This window comes from Grus americana, chromosome 18 (genome assembly GCF_028858705.1).
Source record: "Grus americana isolate bGruAme1 chromosome 18, bGruAme1.mat, whole genome shotgun sequence".
NCBI classification, from domain to species: Eukaryota; Metazoa; Chordata; class Aves; order Gruiformes; family Gruidae; genus Grus; species Grus americana.
The window spans coordinates 3,872,121-3,888,586 of NC_072869.1; the positions used below are offsets into that span (position 1 = coordinate 3,872,121).

General features: G+C 36.6%; 1 protein-coding gene across 7 annotated transcripts in view; it reads right to left on the reverse strand.

Moving 5' to 3' along the window:
- Positions 1 to 16,466, reverse strand: part of HELZ (helicase with zinc finger) — a 90,259-nt gene that overhangs the window by 62,409 nt on the left and 11,384 nt on the right. For 4 of the 7 annotated variants that reach the window (XM_054846452.1, XM_054846450.1, XM_054846447.1 and 1 more), the window contains exons 2-7: positions 10,128 to 10,355; positions 8,293 to 8,329; positions 4,780 to 4,904; positions 2,193 to 2,249; positions 1,282 to 1,330; positions 778 to 853 (exon numbers count right to left, since the gene is read on the reverse strand). In XM_054846452.1, the coding sequence (XP_054702427.1) occupies positions 778 to 853; positions 1,282 to 1,330; positions 2,193 to 2,249; positions 4,780 to 4,904; positions 8,293 to 8,329; positions 10,128 to 10,337 (554 nt within the window). In that variant the 5' untranslated portion in view covers positions 10,338 to 10,355. Of the gene's footprint in view, positions 1 to 777; positions 854 to 1,281; positions 1,331 to 2,192; positions 2,250 to 4,779; positions 4,905 to 8,292; positions 8,330 to 10,127; positions 10,356 to 16,466 lie in introns of those variants that run through there. The other 3 variants (XM_054846451.1, XM_054846453.1, XM_054846454.1) reach the window with 3 other exon arrangements.

Consider the following 16,466-nt stretch of genomic DNA (forward strand, 5'->3'; position numbering starts at 1 on the left):
AAATTAGCCCAAATTCAGCAATTCAGTCATATCATTTAAAAAGCAGGTCAGAATCCTGCTCATGTTTTAAAAATAATTTATTTGCATCAGTTACATATATGGCAGAATCAAGTGCATAATGATGGTTCCTCCCCATATATCTTAATACAGTTTTATGTAAGTCATGATGATTAACACCACAAACTACAGGCAATATTGACTAGTTGACTGAAAAAGACAAGGAGGGGAAACTCCAATACGAGCCATTGGATCTCCAGCTAGGCAATTCACCTCTGTGTATTTGAGCTTATGTGAAATGGAAATCATGAGATCCAGAGAGAAATTCTACAAATGTTTTTTGGTTTGCTGGTTTTTTTTTTTCATCCATAGACAAAGCCCACCTATAAACAAAGCCATTTATCTGAAGGCATACACCCTATCTGCTGTCAAAGCACACTTCACTGTGCTTCAGTTTGCTAACACTGTTGTCTGTGGGAACTTTTCACATCTCTGAAATTATACAAATTCAAAAAGGTAGGGGAAAAAGACAGATGCTGACCTGTCACTAGAAAAATGGTCCTCAAATCATTCTCTTATTAAAATGGAACTAGTGATTCCATTTTATAAACTGAGGTCTTTCTGGATAAACTGACCCTTCCAAAAATCTGTGAACGAATCAACTCCTGTTCTAACAGGTACCTTCATTTTCCTGACCTCTTAATCGTTCTGTCAGCAGCTAAATAAAAGAGGAAACGTTATGATCCCTTCATGAATGTTGATATAAAGCAATGACTTTACCTTTTACATAGCGTATATTCTTCACTGCTTGTAACTCCCCTAGGTGGAGGGCGGAACTGCCAGCCATCCCGGGACCCTGCAGAGTAGTCAAAACTTAGGTTACTTTTCTAATTGCCAAGTATTTCTGAGTTGGATAATAACTGTCCAGGGAACCGTATCTCTAAATATCAACCCAAAGTGTATTTGTACAAAAGCAAAATTATCCATCAAAAATTAATTTTCAATCTCTAACAAATTCATTTAGAATAAAGGTCCAAAGGCTGTGAAGGCAAGTTTCAAACAATTTGCAGAACGGAGCAGGCTCTGATACAGCACTTTGACCAATAAATAGAAACTTCTGCCTCCAAATTCAGTGAATGATGAGACAATTCTACCTCAGTCCCCAGAGCTCATCACAATAGTCAAGCCTCTTTTTTGCTTTTTGACTGCTACACAGTGCTGAGCATTCAGCAGAATACAAGTCTTCTCACTACAAAATGAAGTAGCTTTAGAACAGTTACATACCTTCTTCTAAATCTTCTACATGATATCCTGATGGTACTTTACCAGCTGCCTACAATTATATAAAAAAAACCCACAGTCACAAAGGAACACAAAACCATTTCATCAACAAGAACTGCTTTGGCTTCTTTGCTGTCAAAATGTGTTTTAGAAGAACCAATACAAAAATATCAATCAGAAGTCTGAAATCACTTCTAGGCACAAACGTGAATTTCATATTAACCTAACAACTGGATTGTAGCCATTGATAAAAGGAATTCTGACTGGAACACTGAGTCCACTCACTAGAGATTTTTACAAGACCAGATTCCGCCCTGTGATTATTTTAATTGTTTACTGGACTGCAGTAAAGTTGTTAAAAAGCCAAAAGCCTAAACTGTATTCTGATGTCTTTCAGCTTTGAATCTACATTAAAAATAAAGTCCAAATCAATGACGAAGCATAAAAACCAAAAACCAAACAAAAACCCTCAAAACCACAAAAATAAAAGAAATGGCAATTCAATCAAAAGACACAACAGATTAACTTCTAATATAAAAAAAGGTGACTGAAAGGGCATTTATATTTGTTAACCAATTTCTTAAAGTCATGTTTATTACTTCAGAATAATTTCCAACAGAGAAAAATACAATATATAAATAATACAGATCTAAATGCTTTGAACTTTTTCTACTCACTACTTCAAGAGAGCCAACAACTTATTAGCATCTTTCTCTATTTTCTCATACATCATGCAAGATTGCGATGAAAGGCTCCTGAATAGGCAGGTGGTAAAGACCGACAGACTGATGGAAACATACTGTTTGAACAGCTATGTTCATAGCAAGACTGGATCTCCTGGGACACATGAAAACAAGCCTTTCAGCTGGTTCGGGAATTGCTCATTATTTTCCCAATAATATGCTCATCATTACCTCTGTTTCAGCAAGAAGTGTTTTCAGTCGTGTCAGATCTTTAGTTACCATCCCGTTCTGGGGGGAGGAAAAAAAAAATATTAACACATCAAAAACATAAACCGTAACATGCATTAAACCACAGCAACAAAGTTCATTTCTCTCCGCACCACCACCAAGAAGGGCAAGAAGGAAAAATGAGTTTGACTTACAATGCACAATTTTGAATGACATACTACACAACACTGAGCAAACATTATGGTGAAAAAGGGAATTTTACACTGGCCAAAACCAGCACTAGACTTCCAGCAAGTACCAAGACAGGACAATGCAGGAGAGCAGCATATGCAGAACAACTTGGGGGAAGAAAAAATACTTCTTAAGAAGTTTAGCTGCCACTTATGACAAATATTAATAGCTACAATACTTGTCGATTGCTATCCTCCAGAACAGTTCTTTACATGCACACTGCCCTGAAGGCAGTACAGCCCAATGGACGAAGACTCAGGAGATCCAGGCTCTACTACCAGCTTGGCTACCAGTCTGCTGGGTGACCTTAGGCAGGTCACTCCACCTCTCCATGCCTCAGTTTCCCATCTACAAGATGGGGACAGAGACACTGGCTGTCTTCACAGAGTGCTCTGAGAGCTACTGATGAAAAGCACTATACATGGGCCATCTGCGATGGTTACTGAAACACTTCAGCTCTAAAGGAATTAATATAATAAACTTCAACTGCTGTTGCAATGATGGATTCGTTTTAAGGATCTACTCTACAGATTACAATTTCTACTGTTTCATAACTCCTGCTCTGATGTAGACAGACTATGTAATTTTTGAAGCTTTCACTAAAAAGCAAAGATTAGCCATGTAACTAAAGTAACAGCATATTCAAGTACATCTGAAGTAAAAATCTTTCAAAATTGAATTTATCTGAAATATATAGCTAAGTGTAACAATTTCACACTCCTATAAGTCAAAACTTTAATCAAAGAAACCCAGACCTGTGTTTTTTATTTCAGCAATGTCTTGCAGAAATTTAATTAAGTGCTACTACATCTGTTAGACCTCCACATTTTGACTATGCTACTGAGCAGCAGAAATTATTCTATCTGCTGAAAACTTACACACTCAACAATTCTCACACTTAGACTTTTTTCAAAATGATTTTTCGCTTCTTCAGCAGAAAAGCCGCTAATTGAACCTGTTGAACTTAAATGTATTACAGCATAAAAAAGTTACCAAGAATCATTCTCTTTAGTCACCGGGGAGGAAACTGGATGGATTCCAACTCTTCAGTAAATTAATTCCAACACGTGTTTTCATTTCTCCTCTCAGACAATGGCAGAAGTCAGTAAATCAGTTGCTGGGTTTAATATTCCTACTAAAAATAACTGTATCTAACAACCTAAAGCTTGTAAAAACCTCTCAAATTCTGCTTTGGGACAACACTCTGGAATTATATATGAAGCTACCTTTACTTGCACAACAATTGCTCCAAACAAGGGCACATTTTCTGCAGTAAGGAGCTTTTTGCTATTTTACTAATTTCTTCTGAAGGCAAGTTTCCTTCAACCTCACCAGGAATTTTTCCATGAAACTTTTTTTTTTCATTAGAAAACATCAGCTAAACAAAGAAAAAACCTTTTCTTTATGTAAAAATAGCCAACTGGGGAGGGGGCAGGAGGAGAAATTAAGGATGTATACCAGACAGACAAAAAGAATTCCCTCTCAAAAGCAATCTACTGATTAAGATAAGCACCAAGATATAGGAGACATGATCCAATTTCAAGGTAATAGGCTCTCCTACAACAGTTTCTGATGTCACTTACACATTCCTCATGGTCTGCCCAGAGCTGCTCTTGTCTGTGCTATGACCGTGATTCTGGATTTAGCATCACCACCAGTTCATGCTGGTGAACTGCATGGTATTTAATCTAGATTACAGAAATAAAAAGGGCACTATCCCGTGGAGACATATAGATCCCTAATTTTCCCCATATGAGTAGTCACGTAAGAGTCAGAACAGTTACTTACATGTATGGGGTTAAAAGCATCTTTACAAGTTTTGACAGTTCAAGGGTAAAATAGAAGCTCTGAACTCAAACCTTTATCTTTGTCTTGAAATTCAAGGTGCTTTTTTCTGTCCCCCCGCCCCACAAAGCTTTTCATGCTGTCTTAAAACTTATCATGGGCCAGTTACTTAAAAGTCCTGTCAATAATTTTTCTGCTTTAATGGCTAAACTTCCTGAAGTGCATACAAAATGGTGTCAGGTGCAATTTAAAAAAAAGTAAGCAAAAGTTTGAGATTTACATTATACTATTCGATCGCACAAATACGCAAATTATTTTGCATTTCCTGAAGATTCAGCCAACAATGAAAAAACTTTTCAAAACTGTAACAACTCTGAAACACTGGTAATGCAACAACTTAAATATCCTGATTATATACACGTGCCCATGTACTTATGTCTTTTTCATATAAATCATTTTTGTTGCAACCTGCCAGTCAAACATATGTTCAGAAGTTTGTTGTAAAACACATTTTAAAAAAAAGGAAATGCAAAACTGCCTTTGAAATTATATAGATTGGAGCAAACCCACTTACCAGTGATTCACCCATCAGTGATTTGGAAAGAACATTAGAGACAATTTGCAGCTTCCCTTTAAGATGCATGCAGCAGAGCACTGCACGGAAAGATCCATCTCCCTTGGCCAGCCCCTCTCCCAGCACTGCAACACAAATCAGCAGCTATTAGCTTCATCACAGTATACATTTAAATAAACTATATACAGTTTTCCTTCACCTTTAACATGAAAATAAGGTCTGAAACTTGCATTGAATCCGTGGCTTCTTGGAAAGACAAGTCTCAGATGTAAAGAAAGTCTTACTTGCTGTTGTCTAATATTAACTTGAAACTTGTTTCCCACCATCTAAGAAATGCTGTACACGAGCTCAAAAAAGGCTGTAATGTTTACATGCTAAAATAGACAAAAATTAAACATGGGAAGGGTAAATTCAAATATCTGACACAGACACAAAGGACCTCCTCTTCACAGAAAGGGTAAAAAAAAAAAAAAAAATAGCAATCAACAATCTCTCAGTAACACAAACATGCTCAGGAAGATCCATTCATACTCACAAAAAGCATGCCCTGTCGATTCCAAATATAGCTAACCTCCTCGTGGTCAATTCCTGCTACTTTAAAAGGGCTTTTATTCACTTACACTGTGAAGTGCAGGATATAGGAAGGATTGTTTAAATCCAGAAATGTACAGGCTCCACGTAACAGAAAACTTTCCTAATGCTTTCTAGCACTGGATCAGCTAACTAGCCAAAGAGACACTTTCACTGACACTTCCAATAGTGAAAGGATTTATTTCACGATATAGATGTGCTTCAGACAAGCAGGAATAACACTTAATGGTATGTATTACCTGTCCAGAAAACAAAATGCCAGTGACTAAAAAGTTAGTAAGCTAAGCATGTGAGTTGAAGAAGGCTGGACAGTTGTTTAAAATTACAGAATTGTAATATATATTACTGTTATTGCAGGCAACATCAACATCTGTGTTTATGCTGCTACTCATGCAGATGCAAACAGCTCCTGTTAGTGCTAACAGGAATTTTACATTCACCACAACTTCAGGATCACATTTTAGAATAACAAACCAAAATTCCTCACTCAACAGACGTTCACATCGTTAACAGAAATTGCATGAAAGACTAAAAAAAAAAAAGTGCCACAAAACACATGTACAGAAAAACAACTAGACATCTCTTCAAAATGAAATGGTAACTAAATCCTGTTTATAAAGTGCCTCAACGATTAGTCTGAATTCACCACTGATGATACTGACCACATTTCCAAAAATAGAGCTTACTTCCCAAATCAGAAGCAGCAGTGCCAGAAATAGCTTTAACATGTCTGACAGCTTACTATTTTAACCTCAAAGATTAGATGTCCAATTACAATATTTAATATCATTAACTGCATAGTATTACCAAGCTGAAACATACAGTTGCACATAAAATGTTACAACACATTAACCAGCATCTTTTGTTAAAGATTTGTGGAATAATTTAACAGATTGTAAGTTCTCATCAGTCCTTGTAACAGTGCAAGCAGCATACTAGGAAGAACATATATTTCTCTAGCTAGTCTAAAATGTACTTAACATTCAGGTTAAAATAAAACACCATCACAGGTATGCAACATGTCAAGTCTTGTAAAAAGACAGAACAGCAGCTTGAATAAAATTCTGTCTATTAAAAAAAATTGTGAGTATCAAGGAAACATGAGTATCAGGTAGGCCATCCTAAGGTTGTTTCTTCTCCAGGGTATTTTAAAGATAAAACTAAAACCTTTCAGGATCACAAATGCAGATACTCTAAACTGTTAGATGCTGGACTATAATTGATAACAGCACATCACAAGGAACCACAACCAAATAGTTCATTCATATATTCATAAAAATACAGGGTGTGTGTATACCTATATATATATATACACACACACACACACTTTTATATACATATATAAACATGGCATTACTAAGTTGAAAAATGTCCTCAGTTTTACATTTCGAAAGAATATTTGCAGAACACACTGGCACAAATTAAGGAAATTAACATTAAACTGGATGCTATTTCTTTGTTACCAATATACATTTGAAAGCTGTTTTCTCTGCTTAATAAAAAAAAAAATATAAAAAAATTTTCAAAAGAGATCTGCGCTCCTATTCCACCCATTTCTATGCCCATCCAGTGAGAGAAGAAAAATAGTTGACATGACAGTTCCTTTGAGATACTGATATCTGACACATATGCCAAGAAAAGGTTTCACAGATGAACGTCACCCATCTACCCCTATGACAAACCCATCAGATCCCATCAACGAGAATACTATTCATTAAACAGCATTCTCCCTCCTACCTCCTTTAACCATCATTCATCTTTCCATATGTGTGTCTTTTGCTTTTATTTGCCATCATGAAAGACAACTGTGAGGTTAGTCAGAATATTACACCCTTGGCATATATCACAGTTAAAAGAAGCAGCTTTAAAAAAATAATCCAGACTATTTTAAGAATGGTACTGATTAAGCTATGTTCAGCCTTTTAAAATTTGTTAAATTTTAAACTTATACCTACAGAAAGCATATTTACTTTTCTTAATTATGCTTTGTGGACCTTCACAAGCAGGCTGCAGAGCCCCACAAATTCAGTGAAGCCAAATGCATTTGAAAAAAAAAAAAAAAAACCCAACCCAAAACAAAACATAAAACCCCCACCAAACCCCTCCCAAAAAAAACCAACACACAAAACCAGAAAGAACTGATTTAAAGGCTAGCATTGCTAGCACAGCAATGCCAGAATAGTATAGCACACAGTCTGTGTAACAAAACTGTGGTTTGAGAAAATTTTCTTTAAAACTCAAGAATAGTTAAGGAACTAAAAACTGAAAGGTGAGATCTACCCACCTTTTCTTTCTAAATCTAACTGATAAACTCTGATCCAATGCTTACCAAACTCAGCAAAGAGTTCTCAGTGAGTTTTGAATCTCTTGCATTATACATGAATAACAGAACATTAGCAAGGTTGGTTAATTCCTTTAAAAATACCCCAACTGAAGAAGGCGGTGAAACATGAAAGGCTGAACTTCAATGTGACATATGCACATTTGGAAGCTTTAACAAATAGGAATAAATGTAAGTACATCATCCTGATTTTCTCTGAATCAAGTCCCAAAATGCAAACCAAAATATCCACCATGTCCCTAGGAAGAAAGATGAATAATCAGCTGTCTTTATCTTCACAGGAATCCTAACACTATCAATTCATCCTACATTTGTATAATAAAATATCTATTAGTCAAATAGCACTGTAGTGCCAAAGACATGCATTTCAATTCTGGTATTTGAACACGAGTTACAAAATAGTGACATCTCAAAAAAAAAAAAAAAAGGTAGAAAAAGTATTATAAAGCCAATACATAATTTCAACTAGGAAAAAAAAAAATCACTGTTAGCAAACTAACAAATCTGGGCATCAGTTTTAAAAATTAAGACAACTGACTGCAATTTATAACACTATGTAATAAAAAAAGAAATAAGCATACCATGCCTACAGTCTTCGTCTGCTTGCCCATACTTCTTCTGAAAGGTAAAACATGAAATGTTTAAAAAGAGCATTATTCCAGTTAGCATAAACAACTACATGCTTGAATTACAAGTTTCTTAAAGCTTTTAAGAATCCATTACCTCATCTTTTTCTGGGTGGAACATGTAAAGAACATCAGTCATGTGTCAAATATAATATAATTCATTCTTAGAATGCTTTTTCTCAAATTCTGAGCAAATGGACATTTTAAGAGAGGAACATGAATGGGCAAAGGTATATGTTTCTGTATGTCTTTGTAGGTGGCTCACAACACCTAGGAAAAAATATGAAAACTTAACTTTCTTCTCTAGCCACTGTAATTTTTTTAAAAACTTGCACTAATATGGTGCACTTTAAATTTGTAACGTATATGGTTTATTTCACTCTGTCTTACCAGTGGTAATTTTAAAAATTACTTCATTTAGTAAAACAAGAAGGAAAATATGGATTTTTTTTTTTTAAACTTATAAGCCTTCAAGTATCTATATAATTCAAGCCTTTAATAGGAACGTTTTGATTACAAGTATTTTTCCAAAGCCCCTGAAGACTTACTGCAATAATTTTCACTATGATGAACATCCAGATAGGTGCCTTACAGGATTTTCAAAGGCATCCAGGTCAGAAATGTGTTAAGTACTGCTAAGCATCTATCTGCATATTGGCCTATGTAAATAATTTTAAGAAGCCAAGTCTGTACTAACACAACTTCCATTTTTTTAAAAAAAAAAAACTTAGTTATTTCTGAATCTCTTCCCCTGTGGACCTGTAAGATAGGTCGCATCTTAAAATTTAAGAAGTTTCCCAAATCTTGTTTTGCACACTGAATAGTCCGATTCAGCTATCTATTTAAAGAATGCTTCAAAATGCTCCTTAATCAGATGGGCAAGATTTGTCTTAAATTTGCCCAGCAAGGTCTTACAACTTGGCCAACTTTTTCCATTTGGGCTGAAACTGTTCATACCCAATACATGAAAATTTGGGGTGGAGAAAGACCCTATAAATCTGTAATAATATTTCCAAAACAGAAAGGTAAGGAAAAATGTAGGTTCATTACGCAGGTTGTAGGTTTATTCTTAAGCACTGCAATGTCCTTTCCTTTAAGAAAGTGGTGTTGTCTGATGCTTTAAAGGAATGATACAAATTTGGCAATGGGATAACCTATAATTCAGGGTTATGCCTCTTGCCTTGCATTTATAAACCTATACAAAGACCCTGGTTTCCACATTTCTATTAAAAATCTGCCAAGGCCTAACAATTACATCTTTCACCATTGCTCTAGCCTGGCAATGGAAAACCAGTATATGATCAAGTATGAAAAGACTAATGTTAGGCCTATGCAAATGGAGCTAAATTAGGTATGAACCAGCTACCTGAATTCTGGCATTTCTTAACTTTGTTTTTTGAGTGTTTAGATTTGTAACCTTAATTTCATGCTCTTTAAAGATAAAGTAATTTGGTATGTAATTCAGCATAACTGTACAAACGTAATACCCTAAAACCAAGTATTTTGCCTTCCTGGAATATATTTTAAAAAAAAAAATTGAAATATTTTTCTTCATTCTTTTAGAGAACTGTGATTCAGACCCAGACTACTTAGAGGTCCCAATCCTGAAAAATAAACAGATCAAGGAAAACTACAAGACAGAAGCCTCATATATGCTTTAGCAAGTGGGATTCTGTGGCAAACCAACATGCCAATCCCAGGAAAACTTGAATTTTATTTAAATCTTGACAGTACAAGATATTTGATTGCTCTTTCCAGTTCACTAGATACTATTGAAGAGTCACACTCACAAGTTGTAAAAAGGAAGCAATTCTATACAGAAGAGTCTCGATTTTGATGCGGTCGATTTCTGCCTGGCATGCCTCCGGGAGGTGAGCTGGGGGGTACTGGCTGAGGGAAAGGAGAGCCTCTGTGCAATGCTTCACTGCCACTTCATAATCCTGCTGCTTAAGAGATTCACATGCTTGTTCACATGACTTCTCTGGTCTTCTGTCTGCCATGACTCAGGGACAGAAATCCTAGAGTGGGGGCAGAGGGGATGATAAAATGTTGGTTAGCTGTATAATGGCAGTGACAACTTGCCAACCAACGTCCATTCCCATCTCAAGGTGCTGTATCACATCCCCTTTCCTCCATGCCATTTGCATGTCCTATCCCAAGCTTTCTCACTAACTAACCTTTTCCCAGTCTTTCCTCCATCACTCCCAGCCCTCAGTTGTGACTGTAATTCAAGAAGGTATTTAAGCCCGTGACTTATTGTAAGAATATAAGTAGTGGTTTCAAATTTTAAAGTCAGCATGGATTTAAGCACTTTGCCACATAGAGGCTTTTGGGTCTTCACTGGCAGCGTGATCTTTGCTTTGGAAGTAATACAACTCATCCACCGACTGCTCTTTCTCCCAGCCTGCAGCTGTTTACTCCAAGACACCTTCCTCTTCAAGCACTTCTCACCTACTCTCACCTACTCTCTCCAGCTGGGTGAAGCACAATGGGGATGGACAAGGAAGAATAAGAAAGAACTGGAGGTCAGCAGGAAAATGCTTCTCTCTTCCTTCAGTTGGTTTATTTCCAGTTATGTCTGAGAAAGCCTAGATACCCCTGCCACACCAACACCTTCATGCAGAACTTCTTAAATCATTTTAACGGAAATATTTTTAGGGGAAAAAAATTGAAACAGTTGTGATAAAAATCTGTATACAAGACAGACAAAGTTATCTGTCCATAAACTGATACAAATGGTTCTCCACAACCTAAAATACCAGCAGAAAAGCAAAGCACTTCTATAATCCCTGCCTACGTTCTCCCTTTGTTGACATAAAATTTAAATATATGATACATATCCCTAGAGACACTGTACTTTAAAGCTGACTTCACAAAAATGCATTCTGATAACTGAAAGAGGAAAAAAAAATGTAAGAGTTCTCATTTTCATTTTCAGCAAGCAGCATACTATCAAGATTTGTGATTATATCTCAACTATTATGATTGTCTCAAATAACTGCCTTTAGCCCACTTTAAAAATTCACATATATTATACGACAGTGTTCTATGTTCCTTTCCATTCTTAAAATTTGATTTTCAGTATCAATACAGAAACATAAAGGAATATTGATTTTTCAAGTCAATTTTGACTTAAACTACCTCCCCTTTTTACATCTACATAAAAATTTCTTGTACAACGATGTATCTTCCCAAAAAAGAAGGAACACAAGCACGAATATTTTACAGTCATCCTGATACAAACCTGTGACATATGCTGCTTTCTAAATAATGACCTTGCAAAACATTACCTCATTCATCCAGATATGTCTTTTTCTGCTAAAAATAAGTCCCCATTTTCAATGAGAATAGGAACAGGCAAGTAGGTTTTGCACTTCCATAGATATGAGTAAATTCATTCATGGAGTAATTCTATTAACTTTAAAGACACTCAGCGGGATCACTTAAGCACATATTTTCAATTATATAAATGTTAGGTATTCTTCAGCTGTTTATGCAAGGATCCTTTCTAGACACAACTAAAAATGACATTGATTTCCTTTTCACTAACCTTTTAGGCCACAGTGAATTTTACAAATCTAGGATTTGCTTCAATAGTAATACAATAGTTAATTGATGTTTTTCTCATGTACATTCTGTTTTCCTCCTAAGGGACTGAAAAGAGAGGATTTCATGAACTCTGCTGTACTTTTGATTTCCTTACTTCCTGGCTGACATATAACCAAAATTCCTTTGACCAAAATTCTCAGCAGAGCTTCTGTGTGTTTATTCCCAAAGAACCACATTTATACACAGATCCTATCCTAACTGACCTGGCCAGCATAACTGACAGGTTACCCAGCCCTTCTTCTCCAACATGGCACCACGTAAAAGAAAAACATTTTTATTTATCAGATGTCTTATGCTGGCTGTTTCGATAAATATTGAACTAGTCTAAGGAGAAGTCAGGTTTTACATGCCCAGCAGTGCCCTAATGTACTGCAAAGGCCACACAATTTTCTCTGGTCAACCTGAAGACTGAAGGGAACAGTTCCGAGGACATACCTGACCCTAAGCAATAACCTGTGGGTTAAGTTCAGTGGAGCTAAGAGAAGTCAGGACCAGGCTGTTGGGATAAACTGGGCTAAACTGAGTCACACAAGCATGATTTCAGGGTGTAATTAAAAAAAACCCTGAAGTCACAGTACATGGGGCACAGTGATAGCTAAGGAGCTGCTGCAGTGTAGTTTGTTTTTTAAAACAATCTAATCATAACAAAGAAAACCAGTATGTGGACAACATACGGAAAGTGATACATTCAGGCTCTCAGATTTCATTTGAATGCCATTTATATCCATACAGGTAGACACAAACATGCACATTTATTGGGTATTTGCACCACCTACTTCAGACTCCAACCCAGGTGGTTTCTTGGAGGCATTCACCTCTTCCTGCTGACGCTAAAAACCCATGCTCCTCGTTTTGGTCCCCTGAGCTGTGCCTAAATTAGCAACTGAGACTACATTATGCGAATGTGAATTACAGCCATGCTTTCTTAAAATCTAATCTACTGTAGTACCTGACCTATCCAGGTTTAAAATTATTTCAGAACAGTTAATATTTTAATAGCCAAGGAATGGAAACACTTGCCAAAATAAATATATTTTGAGTTCTATAAATGTTTATTTTCAAAAATTTCAACTGTAAAACTGGAATTTCTACATTCACTCCAGTAGTAGGAATCAGGGAGTGTAGTGACAGGACAAGGGGTAACGGGTTTAAGCTGAAGGAGGGTCGATGTAGATTAGATGTTAGAGAGAAGTTCTTTACTGTTAGAGTGGTGAGGTACTGGAACAGGTTGCCCAGAGAGGTTGTGGAGGCCCCATCCCTGGAAGTGTTTAAGACCACGTGGGATGAGGCTTTGGGCAACGTGGTCTAGTGGAGGGTGTCCCTGCCCGCAGCAGGGGGGTTGGAACTAGATGATCTTTAAGGTCCCTTCCAACCCAAACCATTCTATGATTCTATGAATTATTACAGATTAGAATTGAACACCAAAGTGTCACAAGGTCTGCGCTATATTCCCAACTCTCTTTGCAAAACTAAGCAAATTACTTATGCACTCCACTTGTTCTGTCTGTAAAACTGAGATTAAAATACTAAGCATGTAACAGAACAAATGTCAGGATTATTCATTTGCTCAAAATGGCCTGGAGAACCGCATGCCAGAAGAGTTCTACATTCAAATTTGAGTAACAATTTGTTCTAATAGCAAAGTTTATTACAACTTCAAAATTTTGAAGAAACAGTCAACAGGCATATTTTCACATCTAAAATAGGTGGACCTAAGTTAGAAATACAGGCACAATGTCTTATCAACAGAGCCCTTATTATCAGTGGTCAATTCAAAGCATTTCTTAGGTTTGAATCGTCTCACAGGAGCACCACTGCCTACAGAAAGGCTCCCGATTTATGCACTCAAGTAAAATATTTCAATACAGTGCCTGTGAATTCCACCTGATAGGACAGTAAGCATCACATTGACTAGAGCACGGACAGAAGTTTACACAACTCTTCCTCACCATCTAATCCAGAAATCTAACCCTGGATCTATACTTTGTAATTAAAAAAAAAAAAAATCCTGTTTTTACATTGAAGAAAGCTTACTAATCTTACATTTCATTGAAGGCCAAGTTGTGCTCAGCTTAGCTTCTACAAAATATCTTTTAAAAGATCCAGTTAGTTCCAACTGGTGTAACTTAAACCTTGGTGGGTTTTTTCAGTGAACTGTGAGGGATTATTTTTTTTCCCCTCTACAACTAATAATTTTCAGGCTCAATATTCCTAATGAGTATTTCATCCTCCTTCCAAAGGGATTTTATAAACAACATTAAAAGAGTAACTAAAATCTAATCTCCAAATAAAACTGTACATTTCCCCTTCAGAACTGCAGAGGGGGCCAGGAAAGGCAGAAGGGACAGCTTGAGGAAGAAGAGCGATAAACAACGTGATCTACACAGTAATTTATTTTCAAGTAAACACTACGCCTGCTTGGTGCATAGGAGGCTTTTGAAGAATTGCTCCACAGCCTGACGAGTCCAACTTCAAACTAGAAATCAATGTAGGAAGAGAGAACATTGTGAACTAAAATTTTAGTGTTTCACAGCAGTTCAACTCATGACTGTGCACTTTCATGCTTCACAGCTTACCAATATATTTTATGAAATCAAAGGGTCCGTACATTGAGATAATGATAAATTAAGGCATGTGACAGTTCCTAAAAAATTTCAAACAGATGCTTTTTCAATTCACTGCAAAGCATCTAGCCAGATAACTCTCGCTGTACTTCATAAACAAACAGATTAGAGGGCACAATGCTGTTCCTATTAATGTCATTGGCAAAATTCCCAATGTCTGCCAAGACAGAAGGATCAGATCCAAGGTCTCGCATGCCAAGCTGACAAACAGTAGACAAGTCAGTAAATATTTGCATATTTTAACCAGACATTAACATCTCTTGTAAAGATTTATGCTAAAGCAATGATGTTCAACTTGCAGTCCTACAGTGAGACTGGTAGGAATTTACTGTCAATTAAATATACTTCAAGAGCCACATCCTGGGATTCGCAAACTGATGCAAATGAATGAGACCCATTGCCATGGGGAACATGCAGGGGGAGAGCCTCTCCAGCTGCCTCCCATTACAATCCATAACCCTTCAAACAGTTCTGCTGTGAGAAATAAGCACCCAAATATTCCTTGCCAAAGCTATTCAGCTGCATCCTCCAGTTAAGAGCCCACTGTACTGCAGGAAAGCAGAGAAGGGTTTGCCCTTACATTGCCTATTGCGGTCAAGCTGGCACAGGTTCAGAGAAAGCAGGGCAGGAATTCAACTCATCCTGCCCCTCTCCAAGGAGATGCGTGCAGAGACCACGCCATGTTTCCTAACCCTTCCTAACCTCTGTGATTTTTCAGCTCTTCTTACGTATTGGAAAGGCCAGCCACCAAAGTAGATAGAAGTTTTAAACATGTAATAAATTCAGGTAATATGTCAAGAAAAGACAGCTGGTTTATCCTAACTTCCTAGCAATTTCATTTAATATAGAAGAAGAGATCTACTAGATTTATTTTTTAGGACGGTTGCTCTGTCCTTTCCCAGTAACCTTTGAACTTCAAGTCAATTTGAACTGAATTTCACAGAAGTGTTGAAGACGCCACAAGTTTTATGAAAAATGTGTAACAAGACAGATAACAGAGACCCAGATTTTTAAGCCCATGCAGGGAAAGGAGAAGTTACAATTCTGCCTCTTACTGATACCAAGAGGTCAGTTACCCCATCAATTACTGCCATGTGCTGCCATTTATTCAGCAGGACACCTACCACTGTACCAAAATATCACTCATCAGTAAAAGAAAAATCTATTTTTTTTTTTCCCATAATGATAAAATCCATAAACTGCATTCATTAGCTTAACTGCTGAAGGATCCACCCAACAGTTCCCAGGTTTCACTGAAGTGGAGTTTCCAAACTTGTTAGATGACAGACACTACCGGTACACATCCCACAGCTTTTTGAAAGTTGTTACTGGTAAAATTGAGATGTAAACAATTCACATGTGAAGGCCTCAAAAATTTGTTGTTTACATAATACAGAAAAGTAACATTTGGGAAGTGAGAAAGTTGGTATGGACACAGTCCCTGTGACTGAAAAGTCTTCTAGTTCCCTCTCAAACTTATCACGAAAAGACTGACAAGATACTTAAATTTACACAGGTATGGAAAGATCTATTTCCATATTAATCCAGATTATTCATTTAATAATCTGGATTAGTTACAATACATCAAGTATACTACATAATAAAAATGTTAGCTACTGTGAACATGCCAATGTTATAGTTAAAAAGATGGGTCACTGAAATTCAAACAAACCATGTTTGTCAGACCACATACTAAAACAGGGAATAATACATCCATCTACTGTTAAATCATCTTATAGTTGCTCTGGCATCTCTAGTGTTCCCATCTTAAGGCATGCTTGCACCTCTAGGTAATGTTATGTAACTGCTTTTGTAGCACTCCAAAATACCACTCAAGGACCTTTAGATTAGTAAAATAAAATGAAATACATATTTATTTTCCTTACCTACAGTGAC